This window comes from Bufo gargarizans, chromosome 10 (genome assembly GCF_014858855.1).
Source record: "Bufo gargarizans isolate SCDJY-AF-19 chromosome 10, ASM1485885v1, whole genome shotgun sequence".
NCBI lineage: Eukaryota > Metazoa > Chordata > Amphibia > Anura > Bufonidae > Bufo > Bufo gargarizans.
The window spans coordinates 71,949,010-71,962,843 of NC_058089.1; the positions used below are offsets into that span (position 1 = coordinate 71,949,010).

Below are 13,834 nucleotides of genomic sequence, written 5' to 3' on the forward strand. Positions count from 1 at the left end.
AAGAGAAAGAGGAAGCAACCGGGGAGGTCGGCGGTTATATACCCTCTAGAGGTCTCCCGACCCCGCCCACTTAGGGAGGAACAAGCGCAAACTGAGGCTCGGAACGCAAGTGAAACCGGAAGTTGTTTGTCAAGTAGAGCAGGTGGCAACAGCATGGCCCCCGGAGGAAAGATCAACCGACCAAAAACGGTATTTAACGCTTTCATGTGTACTGGTATTTATTAGGCCAGGACTACGCGGCGCCATTGTGTAGCGCGACTGATTGATCTTATTGTGTTCAGTGGAATTCAATCTTGTGGACTGCAGCAGTCACTCAGTTAATGATCAGTGGTGCTACAAAAAGTGCCAGTGCAGCCCAGGCCTTAAAGGGGTGTTCGTGTTAAATTAGGTTGTTGGTGGGCTTTCTGAGGGTCCTACTGCTGGGACCCCATAACCTGTGGAGCTGCCCTGAAATGAATGTAGCGGGTGGTCAGAATGGCGCACAGCTGCTCCATTTCTATGGGCGTTGCAGATGTAACCTAGTACAGCCCTTGATTATTCCCATAGAAATGAATGGAGCTGCTGCGCACATTTCCGACCACCCGCTCTGTTCATTACACATCGCTCCATAGGATTTGGGCCTCCGTTCTCATGATCGTGGGGGTCCCAGTGGTAGGACCTCCACTATCCTGTAGATAGGGGATAACGTGATATAACCGGAGTACCCCTTTAATCTGAGCCTAACCTCATGGTCATAATTGCTGCGAAGCTTGAAGTCAGGCAAAGAGTAATGGAAATGATAAAGGGAGTCACCCAATTATATTCTCAGAGGGTTACCCCGAACTGGCCGATCACTGGAATGAAAACTGGCCACGGTGCACGCAGAAGCGCCATGGTCCCATAATTGTCCCGATTACTAGGTGTCACATTGGTTGGTATTGCAATGGTCAATGTCCTGGAATACCACTTTAATAGAGGAGGGGGGCACATAGATTTCAATGGGCACAATGTAATGGTACTGCGCTGCCAAGTTCTGCCACAGAGGACAACAGATTACTGGGTTCCATCCATCATGACAACCTGTGAAACGTTACACGATGCACATTACGCAAGTTTTTTCCATGTGGATTTATGCTTGGAAAAAACACAGCGCAATATGGTACCAAAAAGTGTGGAAATTAGACAGATGTACGCTTGGCTTTTTAAAATTTATTTAGAAATCGGTAATCTGTCAATTGTTTGTGCTATTTTTTTGTGTGTGCGGATTTCACTCTTTTCAATGCAAGGATGAGATCTATGGAAAATCTGCATCCCAATCCACACCGAAAACAGCAATTAATACAGGCGGTTATGGTGCTTAAACGCACATAAAAGCATTCTCTGCTTTGTAATCTGCACTCCTGTGCGGGTGCCCTAATTTTGTGCGGATTTCCATACAGAAAATCTGCAGTGTAGTACAGTACTATAGACAGTACCAGCTAAGGGCATGAGATATAGGACAAATCTCATGTACATTTTACCGTAATTGACCGTCTGTGCGGATTTCCAAATCTGCAGCATGTCAATTATGTTTGTGGTTTTAGCTGCAGATTTCACCCATTTCAAAAGAAGGGTGAGATTTGTGGCAAAACTGCATCAAATTCGCACCAAAAACCTCAATGACAAATTGTGTGGATCTTCTATACGTTCACCTGCCCGACGCAGATTTGTGTGCAGAAAATCCACAAGAAATTCACCCCAAAGTCGCACATACATCCACCCTGTTTATCACTGTTTTGGTGCGAAAACACTGATGAATGAGGCTTAAGACTACCCGCCCGTGTGTGTTTTCAACAGAATTTCCATTTGACTTCCTTTGCATTTCCATACCCGCATGTGCATTGCAAAGGAGGATATCTGCCCTAAGCCTCGTTCACACCAGCTATACGGATTGTGTCAGGACCTGTTCAGGAAAAAAATGGATGGTTTTGCACACAAGGTTAAGGCCCCGTTCACACTTCAGTGTTTGGTCAGTGATTTCCATCAGTGATTTGTGAGCCAAAACCAGGTGCAACTCTAAACACAGAACAGGAGCAGATCTTTCCCTTCTACCTCATGTCTGTGGAGGCTCCACTTCGGGTTTTGGCTCACAAATCACTGATGGAAATCACTGACCAAACACTGAAGTGTGAACGAGGCCTTAGGGTACTTTCACACTTGCGTTGTTTGATCAGACAAACTGTATGCAAACACAGGTCAGAAAAATGCCTGATCAGTCACAAAAAATGCATGGCAATACCGGATCCATTGTTCCGGTGTCATCAGGCAAAACAGATCCAGTATTTCTTTTTTTTCTCATTTTTAAAGGTCTGCGCATGCGCAGACTGGAAGGACTGATCCAGCATTCTGGTATTTACATTCCTATGGGGGAAAAAAATGCCTGATCCGGCATTCAGGCAAGTCTTCATTTTTTTCCGCCGGAGATAAAACCGTCGCATGCTACGGTTTTCTCTTTTGCCTGATCAGTCAAATGACTGAACTGAAGACATCCTGATGCATCCTGAACGGATTAGGGCTCCTTCACACTTGCAGCAGGACGGATCCGGCAGGCTGGTCTTCCTGTCGGATCCGTCCTTTCGCCGGACCGCCGCTCCGTCCCCATTGACTATAATGGGGACGGGGGCTGAGCTCCGGCGCAGCACGGTGGTGCACGGCGAAAGCTGTCGGACTTGCAGGACTTTTTAGTCTGGCGGTTTTTGCCGTGCTGCACCGGAGCTTCGGTGAAACAGCGGAAGGACGGATCCGACAGGGAGACCAGCCTGCCGGATCCGTCCTGCCGCAAGTGTGAAGGAGCCCTTACTCTCCATTCAGAATGCATGGGAATATGCCTGATCAGTTCTTTTTCGATATAGAAATAAACTGCAAAATGGTGGCTCACTCCAAACGAAATTGCAGAACAGGTGCTACTAGCCCAAATTCGGGGCCCCGACCCTCCCGCGCCGCCCGACCCTCGCCTGAATAAACCGCCAAGGAAGGTAAGGGATTTAACCTACAAACTTAACACCATTAGATATGGGACTGAAATAAATTTGGACAGGTATTCGAACTGTATGAGCGCATAAGACTGGCGCCTGAATACCTAGGAAATTTCAAAACCAGTGAAATCCTATATGACAAACTCCTTCAATATCTACATGTGAGTTACCATTCCTATGGGACTATTGACAATTTCATTACAATTCAGATAGTTTGTCATTGTACAAATAAGGAATCATCTCGGTTAACAGAATTCCTGTGGATTGTATTGGACTTATTTGGATATACGAGTTAGTAGGAAGTGCTTTCTATCTTCATTTGACTGTATTGTATTGTATAGCACATTGTTTTTATATTCCAGATTTTATATGTGATACACGTGTGACATTCAAATAGTGATTTAATTAAATTTTATTGTAAGTCCAAATGAAGTGTGTTCGCCCTTCATTCTAACGTTTTATACCTTTTTCGATATAGAGCCCTTGTGATGGAACTCTATGCCGGAAAAGAAAAACGCTAATGTGAAAGTAGCCTAAGTTTGCGCCTGCATTCCGTGTGTGCGTGTTTTCTGCTCGGATGCAATCAGTTCTGATGCATTTTCACGCTTGTGAAGAAAAACTGAAGAATAATCTACATCTCCTAGCAACCATCAGTGAAAAACACATTGCATCCTGATCCCTTCCGATTTTCACACAGGCCCCATTGACTTCTATGGAGCCAGGGCTGCGTGAAATATGCACAATATAGAACATGCTGCAATTTTTCCTGAACGCAGAAATGATGCGCACAGACACATTGAAATGAGTGGGTCAGGAGTCAGTCCGGATGCTATGCAGTCACCACACGCATCGCATCCAGTCGGAAAACTCACTTGTGTAAAAAAGCCCTAAGAAGTCCACATGGCAGGTCGACTTCTGCATTGAAAATATATGCAAAGTATGCATGAGATTTGTCAAATCTCATTCACTTTACTGGTGCTGCATGAAAATCCATGCACAATCTGTCTGGTGTACAGGTCGCCTAAAGGGGTTGTCCAGCTTCAGCGGTCTTCCTGTCCCTGTCCTGAAAACTTCTGGGTGGACAGCCAGTATTGTGAGCCCAGGCAGTATCTGACCCCGCAGTCACGTGACCCCACCCGTCCGGATGTTTACATGGTGGGGGCTAGTGTTGAGCAAACTTCTGTTTTCAAGTTCGACGTACAAGGTTCAGGTTGTGTAACAATTCCGTTATGGATTTCACCACCACAGACCATAAGTTATGGTCCGTGGTAACAGAATCCATAACATAATTCTTAGATAACCCGAACCTTGTACACCGAACCTCAAAAACCAGAAGTTCGCTCATCCCTAGTGGGGGCCAGGCACTACTGAAGGGAGCCAGAAAAGACCATCAGGGAGCAGGTGAGTATACGTTTTTCAACAGGTCCAATATGGTACACGGGTCTAGAGAACACCTGGCCACTTGCGTCCTCCGTGGATTAACAGTTGTGGAGCTTATATTCTTATGGCTCTGTTGTGCCATTTCTTTATTATTTCTACTAGACGTTTATAAATGAATTGCCAGCTGCTTGCAGTAAAGGTACAGATGGGTGTTACCGGTTGGGGTTGTGTCCCTGTACTGTCTGACACCAGCAGCACTGATTGGACACACCTGCTACTGGTAACACCCAGCAGTACCCTTACTGCAGACTGCTGGCAATTTGTTTGTAAACTTCTAGGAATGGCACAACATAGAGTTATAGGGATAGATGCTCCAGCATTGTTACTACATGGGGAATGCAAGTAGTTATTAAAACAGACTTGTCAGTTGAGGTGACAGGTCCTCTTTAATACAAGGCACTTACTAATGTATTGTGACTTGTTAATATTGCCTCCTTTGCTGGCTTGGTACATTTTTCCATCACATTATACAGGCTTATGACCACCCTGCAAACCAGCAGTGGTGGCCATGCTTGCACACTATAAGAAAAAGCAGCGGCATCTCTGGTGGCCGGGACAGTGGGAGCTCACATAGGCATGTGATTTTTCCTATAGTGTGCAAACACGGCCACTGCTGCTGGATTGCAGGGTGGTAGTAACCATGGAAACGAGCAGTGTATAATGTTATGGAAAATAAATCTAGCCAGAAAATGAAGCAATATGGAAAATAAATCCACATAATAAATGACATTTGCTAAAGCAAGACAACCCCTTTAAATCCTTTGCAACGTCCACCGTACATTAATGGCGGGATTCAGCACTTTAAAGATGGTGCCTGCTCGCGTGTGCAGCAGGTGCCATAGCCGCCGGGTTTCTGCTGTTTCACATACATTTAACACCCTCAGATGCCGTGGTCTGGAAGCTGGAGCCGCGCGCCCCTTTAACAGCGTTCCCTGGCTGAAATCTGGAACCTGTTACACTAATGTAATAGCCTCAAGCAGTTCCCGACATCTATTACTAAACTATACCAATACAGGCCAGCAGGTGGCAGCACTGCATTGTTGTGTTGTAAATGAAGTGTTCAATGATGGCTATATAGCAATCAATGAACACAATGAGGAATCTAATGACATTTATTGTAATGATAGTCTATTTGTCACATGACGAGTTTTCATGTGACACATGTTGCAGTGTAGCCCTAGCCTTATAGTCACCCAGGGGTTTAAAAAAAATAATATATATGTAAAAGTTCAAATCCACCCCCCTTAACCCAAATTTAAAATAAAAGTACATAATCGATAAAAAGAAAAACAGTATTAGAGGCACTTATCATAAAATCGCTGTGAGTTACAAAGCTTGGTCTGTTTCATGTTTTTGCTTACTTTTATTGCCTCATTGGGGGTCCTTTACAAACTGGCTTATTACCTTGGTCTTTGTGTCCCCCTGTGCTGCCGGAGGGTTCGGCTAATTTCTGATTAGTTGTGTGCCTCATCGGCAGTCTGTGTGCCAGGACTAACTGCAGCCCCTGACTGGAGTAGTTTTACACCAACAGTCGTAAACATTAGTAACTTTACCAGTCCCAAGTGGCGCGCACAGCAGAAAAATATTGTCACACAGACATTAAAAAAATTGCAAAAATGGGTCTTGAGGCTATTTTGACGGCAAAAACTGGCATAAAATGTTTGTAATGACCCCCATTGTTTTCTATGTCTTTCTACAACAGGATTTGCAAAAAAATGTCTTGAAACGCCGTCGTTTGATTACTCGAGAGAAACAGAGGAAACGTAAAATCGTTGGAGCTGTGGTAGACAAAGAGTTAATAACAATTCACCACTTAAAGAAGAGATCGTAAGTGCAACAATATTTAATTTGGTGTTGGCGTCTTCCTTTTTTAAGAGATGCTGTCACCTCTCCTGACATTACAATAGAAGTACCTGGCACTGTAGATGTCATCGCTGCCATTTCGCGGCCTGTATGTTAACAGATGGCACCGGTACAGGGAGGAGGAGACGCCAGCTTTTCTCAAGCTCACCTTCTCCCTGGCTGTGACGTGGTCCACCAGGGAGAAGGAGAAAAGCTGGCATCTCCTCCTCTCTGTACCGAAATGACAGCGATGACATCTACTAATAATGCCCTACAGTGCTAGGTACTTACAATGTCAGGGGCGGTGAAAGGGCCTCTTTAAGATGCTTCAACTGCACGTTGTTTCAATTGTTTGCTGTCAGTGAATGACCTTCAGAGGCTGCAAACCTGTACGTACGTAGTCCTGCTCTCAGCTAAGGAGTGCATACCGTGTAATCCAATCTCCGCAATGTTTTGTCAGCTGAATCAACAGCTGCACACATGTGTCAGGCTGGAGCCCAGGCTGTTCAGATCATATGTGACATCAGAGGTGGCCTGGTCCTTCTTGTTTTGTCCAGTAATGACCCCTTTTACCACGGTGGCTCAGCGGTTAGGACTGGTGCCATGCCGCGCTGGACTCCTAGGTTCCAATCTGACCAAGGATAACCTCTGCACGGAGTTTGTATGTTCTCCCCATGTTTGCGTGGGTTTCCCAATAATCCAAAGCCGTACTCGTAGGGAACTGTACAGCGCAGCAGAGTATGTCAGCGCTATACAAGTGAGTACAATTAAATAAACCTGTGGGCAGTGATATAAGTGTTACTTTGAAAGCAGGGACCCTGCACATTCATCAGCAGAATGCAGGCTGCTCTTCACAGCAGCATCCAGTCTGTGAATGGAACTTGAGACTCTGAGGTTCCCCCCTGCCCCAGTGTGTTATCAGTACACTAGCAGCTGAGGGATACATGGTTTCCTGACGTCTGAATCTAGCACGCCTCACTCCCTGAGCTCTACAGCCAATATCTGTTATGTGTAACTTTATTTTATTTTTATTTTTTTAGTTCCAGCGCTAGAGCTAATATAACACTTTCTGGGAAAAAGAAGAGGAAACTGATTAAGCAATTGCAACATCTCAAGAAAGAGAAAGAGGCCATGGATGGTACTGTACTGTTGGGGATAATATGGTGATATTTGTGGACTGTCTCAAAGTCAGCTTGTAGTTTATGGACATCTTCCATAGACTGTACATTACTACACAGCTTAGTGTCATCTGCAAAAAAACGAAATGGTGCTATTAATCCTGTTCTCGATATCATTAATAAATTAAATAGAGGGCCCAGCACTGAACCTTGGGGTACACCACTTATAACCCGGGACCATTCTGAATAGGAATCATTGACCACAGCTCTCTGGACACGGTCCTTCAGCCAGTTTTCAATCCAATTACAAACTATACTTTCCAAGCCTATAGGTCTATAATTACCTGTGAAGGACCTAGATCCTTTTTTGAAGATGGGCACCACAATTGCCTTGCGCCAGTCACTTGGCACTGTGCCAGTATTTATTGAATCTTTAAAAATTATAAACGGGGGCACAGCAATGACTGAACTGAGCTCTTTAAGCACTCCTGGGTGTAATCCATCTGGATCGGGAGCCTTGTTCACATTTACCCTATTTACTTCTCCTGGACCATATCTACAGTTGGTCAATTGAGTATATTACTGGATGTACTAACAGCCCCAGCACCACAGGTAGCTCCTTTCTCTTCTTTTGTATATACAGAGCTAAAAAAAAAACATTTAGTAACTCTGCCTTTTCCTTATCTTCAGTGACTACCCCCCTTTTACAATTATTTAGGGGACCTACCTGCTTGGACCTTGTTTTTTTTTTTAGCATTTATATATTTAAATTTATGGGGAATTTTGGGGGATTGGTTTTGCCCTCTTGCTTTTGCCACCTGCTGTTCGTTTTGTTATTGTGCTAATTTTATCTCCTTTTTACAGATTTTATTAAGCCATTTGATTCTTCAAACGCTACAGCTGACCCCTCAGATTTGTATTTTTAAATGCCCTTTTATTGCCCTTCTTAGGCCTCTTTTACACGAGTGTGGCCTGTGAGGGCCCGATAAGATGCGGGTGCGTTGCGGTAAAATGCGCGATTACTGCGAGTGCAAAGCGTTTTAATGCGTTTTGCACACGCGTGAGAAAAATCGCCATGTTTGGTACCCAGACCTAAACCCGGACTTCATCACTGAAGTTCAGGTTTGGGTTAGGTGTTGTGTAGATTTTATTATTTACCCTTATAACATGGTTATAAGGGAAAATAATAGCATTCTTAATACAGAATGCAAAGTAAATGAGAGATGGAGGGGTTTAAAAAAAAAAAAAACTTACCTGCTCCATAGCTGCCGGTCTCTGTTCTATCTTCAGGACCTGGCAAAAGACCTGTGGTGACTTCACTGTGCTCATCACATGGTCCAATCACATGGTTCATCACCATGGTGAGGGACCATGTGATTAAACCATGTGATGTCACTACAGGTCCTTAGCCGGCAGCTCAACATTACAGAAGAAGACAGAGATCCGCAATTACGCAATCAAGTGGACTTGGTGAGTTAATTATTATTATTATTTTTTTTAACCCCTCCATCACTATTTTACTTTGCATCCTGTATTCAGAATGCTATTATTTTCCCTTAGGCCTCTTTCACACGGACGTCAGTTTTTTTGCCCGGATAAGAGGCGGGTGCGTTGCGGGAAAATGCGCGATTTTTCAGCGCGAGTGCAAAACATTGTAATGCGTTTTGCACTCGCGTGAGAAAAATCGCGCATGTTTGGTACCCAAACCCGAACTTCTTCACAGAAGTTCGGGCTTGATGTTCTGAAGATTGTATTATTTTCCCTTCTAACATGGTTATAAGGGAAAATAATAGCATTCTGAATACAGAATGCATAGTACAATAGGGCTGGAGGGGTTAAAAAAAAAATAATAATAATCCATGTGACGTCAGATGGACCATGTGATTGGAGCATGTGATCTGACGTCACCACAGGTCATTTAGCCCACAGCTCATTCAAGAAGTAAAGAGACCGGGAACTACGCAATCAAGAGGAGAAGGTGAGTTAACTTTTTATTTTTTAACCCCTCCAGCACTATTAGGCTGGTTTCACACGGGCGTGACGGAAATGCTGCGATTTTGGCACTAAAACAAGTCAGTTTTGTCTGCGATTGCGTTTAGTTGTTCAGTTTTTTCCACGCGGGTGCAGTGCGTTTTGATGCGTTTTTCACGCACGTGATAAAAAAAACTGAAGGTTTACAAACAACGTCTCTTAGCAACCATCAGTGAAAAACGCATCGCACCTGCACTTGCTTGCGGATGCAATGCGTTTTTCACGCAGCCCCATTCACTTCTATGGGGCCTGTCCTGCGTTACAAACGCAGAATATAGAACATGCTGCTATTTCAAAGCATTGCAGAAGTGATGCGTACACAGCCCCATTGAAATGTATGGTGCCGGATTCAGTGCGGGTGCTATGCGTTCACGTCACGCATGGCACCCGCACGGAAATCACGCTCGTGTGAAAGGGACCTTATACTATGCATTCTGTATTCAGAATGCTATTATTTTCCCTTATAACCATGTTATAAGGGAAAATAATACAGTGAATAGACTGTCACTTAGAACACATGCGTGAAAATCGCACCGCATCCGCACTTGCTTGCGGATGCTATGCGATTTTCACGCACCCCATTCACTTCTATGGGGCCTGCGTCGCATGAAAATCGCACAATATAGAGCATGCTGCGATTTTCACTCAACGCACAAGTGATGCGTGAAAATCACTGCTCATGTGCACAGCCCCATAGAAATGAATGGGTCCGGATTCAGTGCGGGTGCAATGCGTTCACCGCACGCATTGCACCCGCACGGAAAACTCGCCCGTGTGAAAGGGGCCTTATAACCATTTTATAAGGGAAAATGATACAGATCGGGTCCCCAGCCCGATCGTCTCCTAGCAACCATGCGTGAAAATCGCACCGCATCCGCACTTGCTTGCGGATGCTTGTGATTTTCATGCGGCCCCATTCACTTCTATGGTGCCTGCGTTGCGTGAAAAAACGCAGAATATAGATGCTGCGATTTTCACGCAATGCAAAGTGATGCGTGAAAATCACCGCTCATCTGCACAGCCCCATAGAAATTAATGCACCCGCACTGAATCCGGACCCAATGCGTTCACATCACGTGTTGCACCCGCGCAGAATACTCGCCCGTGTGAAAGGGGCCTTACAGTAGCCATAGTAGTGTCAGCCATGGGTGGTTTAATTTTAGCCGTTTATACTTGTTACCTAAAGAAATAAAAATTTTGAGTGCAATTAATTTGGATTTAAAGCTCTCCCATTTATCCTCAGTATTATTATGTAATAATAGCTGCTTACAGTCTATGCCCTGACATGCTGCCCTCAACCCAGGGAAATTGGCCTTTTTAAAATTCAGTGTCTTTGCTCTGCCTGACAGTTTGCTTTTTTTTTTTAGTTTAGGGGGAATCTAATTATATTGTGGTCACTATTACCTAGTGTTTCTCAACCGGTAACCTTTCCAACAAGCTCTGCATCATTAGAACTTGCCAGATTCAACAGAGCATCGCCCCTAGCGGGAGCTCCTACAAACTGGCCCATAAAGTGGTCCTGCAGCAGGTTGAGGAATCTTCTCCGCTTTGTGGTTGAGGCAGAACCATGACCCCAGTCAATGTCTGGGAAGTTAAAATCTCCCTTTATGACCACTCTACCAGCCCGCTCTATTTGGTTATACAGTTGATCTTCTATTTCCTCTGTGATGTTAGGGGGTCTATAGATTGCACCAAGTATTATTTTTTCAGTGTTTTTTCTATCCCTTTGAAATTCCACCCATATGGTTTCCACATGCTCAACATCCTCACCCACAATTGCCTCTTTCACAGTTGTGTTCATATCACTCCTCATATACAGGCACACGTCACCGCCTTTTCTATTGACCCCGTCTTTCCTAAATAGTGTAAAACCCTCAATATTTACAGCCCAGTTATGCGAAGGGTCCAACCACGTCTCAGCCACACCAACTGCATCTATGTGTTCTTCTAGTACAGAGGTGCACAACCTGCGGCCCGGGGGCCACATGCGGCCCTCGATACCATTCTTTGCGGCCCCCAACCATCTGGTAACAGATTTGTATGCCTATGTCTAGTGTCTGCTCACATGTATCTTTCATGTATTTTCCCATTAGATGGGAGCACCAGAAGTGTAACCAGACATTAATGATATATACTGTATGTTTAATATGCCAAAAATAAAGTATTTCAGTTCGTAATATCTCCTTTAATTTTTTTTTTCGGCCCTTGGAATTGGTTCAGGCTGACAATGTGGCCCCCAACCAGAAAAGGTTGGGCACCCCTGTTCTAGTACCATAGCCTCCAGCTCCCCCATTTAGCTAGCTAGACTTCTGGCGTTTGTGAAAATACATTTTAAATTACTATTACCTGTAAAGTGAATATCTGGGATTTTTGGTTACCTTGGTTGATGTTTGTATGTAACAGGTTCTTGTTACCAGCAGTTCTATTTTCCATCGGTGTATAGTCCTGCCCAGTCTTGTCCCTACTTTCCTCACTGACCCCAGCCCCTAATAAATCCCCACTGTCCCCTCCTATATCCCACTCTCTATCTACACTATCTACCCCCTTATCAGTATGACCCCAGATCCTAGTTTAAAAGCTCCTCCAGCCATCTAACCATTTTTCCCCCCAGGGCAGTTGCACCCTCCCCATTAAGGCCTCATGCACACGACGGTAGTTTTTCTCGGCCTTCGTTCTGTTTGTTTTTTGTTTTTTTTGCGGATAGGATGGGGACCCATTCATTTCAATGGGTCAGCAAAAAAATGCTGATAGTTCGCCCGTTTGTGTTCCGCGTCCATTGTCCGTGTTTCCCTTCAGCTCACCAAAAGAAAAATAGCGCATGTCCTACTTTTTTCACATTTGCGGACAAGGATAGGCATTTATTACAAGGAATCTGTGAAAAAAAAAGGATGCCGCATGCGTTTTTAATTTTTTTTTATTTTTTTTGCGGACGCACAATTTAAGGACGCAAAAAACAACTGTCATGTGCGTGAGGCCTAAGGTGCATCTCATCCCAACTGTAGAGCCTGTAACCGACCAAGAAGTCGGCCTAGTTCTCCATTAACCCAAACCCTGCCTTCCTTTCTGCACCAGCTTCTGAGCCACTTATTCAACTCCTTAAGCTATTCCCTTTACATAGTGCCACGCTAAAAGTATATATTTAGAGAGGATAACACAGTGGCACCTTAGTGTAAGAGAGACACAGTCATTCCATCGGCTATAGAGTACAAGGATTTTGTTAGTGTTGGCCCGATGGAAGAGAGGGGGAGCTTCATCCCTCTTAACCCCATGGATGCCGCAGGCGGCTACTGACCGCGACATCTATGGGGTTAAACGGCCGAGATCAGTGACCGCAAAAACGGAAGCCGCCTGTGTGCCTTCCGCAATTTACGGAGCGGGCGGCCCATTGTAGAAATGCCTATTCTTGTCCGCAAAGCGGACAAGAATAGGACATGCTATATTTTTGGGCGGGGATGCGGAGAGCACACGGAGTGCTGTCCGCATGTTTTGCGGCCCCATTGAAGTGAACGGGTCCGCACCCGAGCTGCAAAAAATGCGGTTCAGATGCGGACCACAAAAACGGTTGTGTGCATGAGGCCTAACTCTAGATCTATCTCTGCCTATAACTTTTCTCTGTATGTTAGGTTCTGTTCACAAGATCATTGCCTACTAATAATATGCATATACTTTTATTCTTCAGTGGAGCCGAAATCAAAACCTCAAAAACGTATCGGTAGCATGGAAGTTGAGCGTAGTACCACAAAAAGAAAATCCAAGAAGTCTCTGCGAGATGTTGAAATGGAGGACGTTGCTCCAGAAACCAGTAAAGAGGGTGGAACTCTTGTATAAGGATCCTTTTGATGAACCTAATTCTGGATATCTGACTCTGGCCAATTCTTGTGGCATTCTTCTGTAATACAACAGGACACAAGGGATCACTCACATAAATCTGACAGACACAAGTCACCTGTCATGATCTGAAATCGATTCCTTTTTATTTATTTTTTTTTAAAGAAAATTGTATTGACCATCAGCCCTTTGTTTGCTTTATTTAAAGGGAACCTGTCACCAGTTTTATGGTGTCCTAACTAAGGGCAACATAAATAAGTGACTGATTCTCTTAGCAAAATGCTGGGTCACTCTCTTTAATTGACCCAGTCAATCTGCCAACATCTTGTATTGAAAAGCTCCAGCTCATAATGATGAGTCATGAATATGCATGAGCTCCTGACTCTCCCAGCCCACCTGCTGCTGAATGACAGTTATTTTCTATATGAATCAGCAGCAGGTGGGCAGGGGAGTGGCTATTTCTCTAAATTAAATAAACGCTGGACTCTAATCAGCTCATTAGCATGCGGCATCTGTGTGTGTATATTATGAGGTAACCATCTGTCACACCAGTAAGTGAATACATCTAAGGCACTTTTTAGT

General features: G+C 44.5%; 1 protein-coding gene across 1 annotated transcript; it reads left to right on the forward strand.

Moving 5' to 3' along the window:
* Window positions 1-115: 115 nt before the first annotated feature.
* Window positions 116-13,573, forward strand: C10H11orf98 (chromosome 10 C11orf98 homolog). The gene is made up of 4 exons (XM_044269424.1): window positions 116-189; window positions 6,136-6,260; window positions 7,316-7,413; window positions 13,104-13,573. The coding sequence occupies exons 1-4, from the start codon at window positions 154-156 to the stop codon at window positions 13,250-13,252; spliced, it is 408 nt and encodes a 135-aa protein (XP_044125359.1). The 5' UTR covers window positions 116-153; the 3' UTR covers window positions 13,253-13,573.
* Window positions 13,574-13,834: the final 261 nt, after the last annotated feature.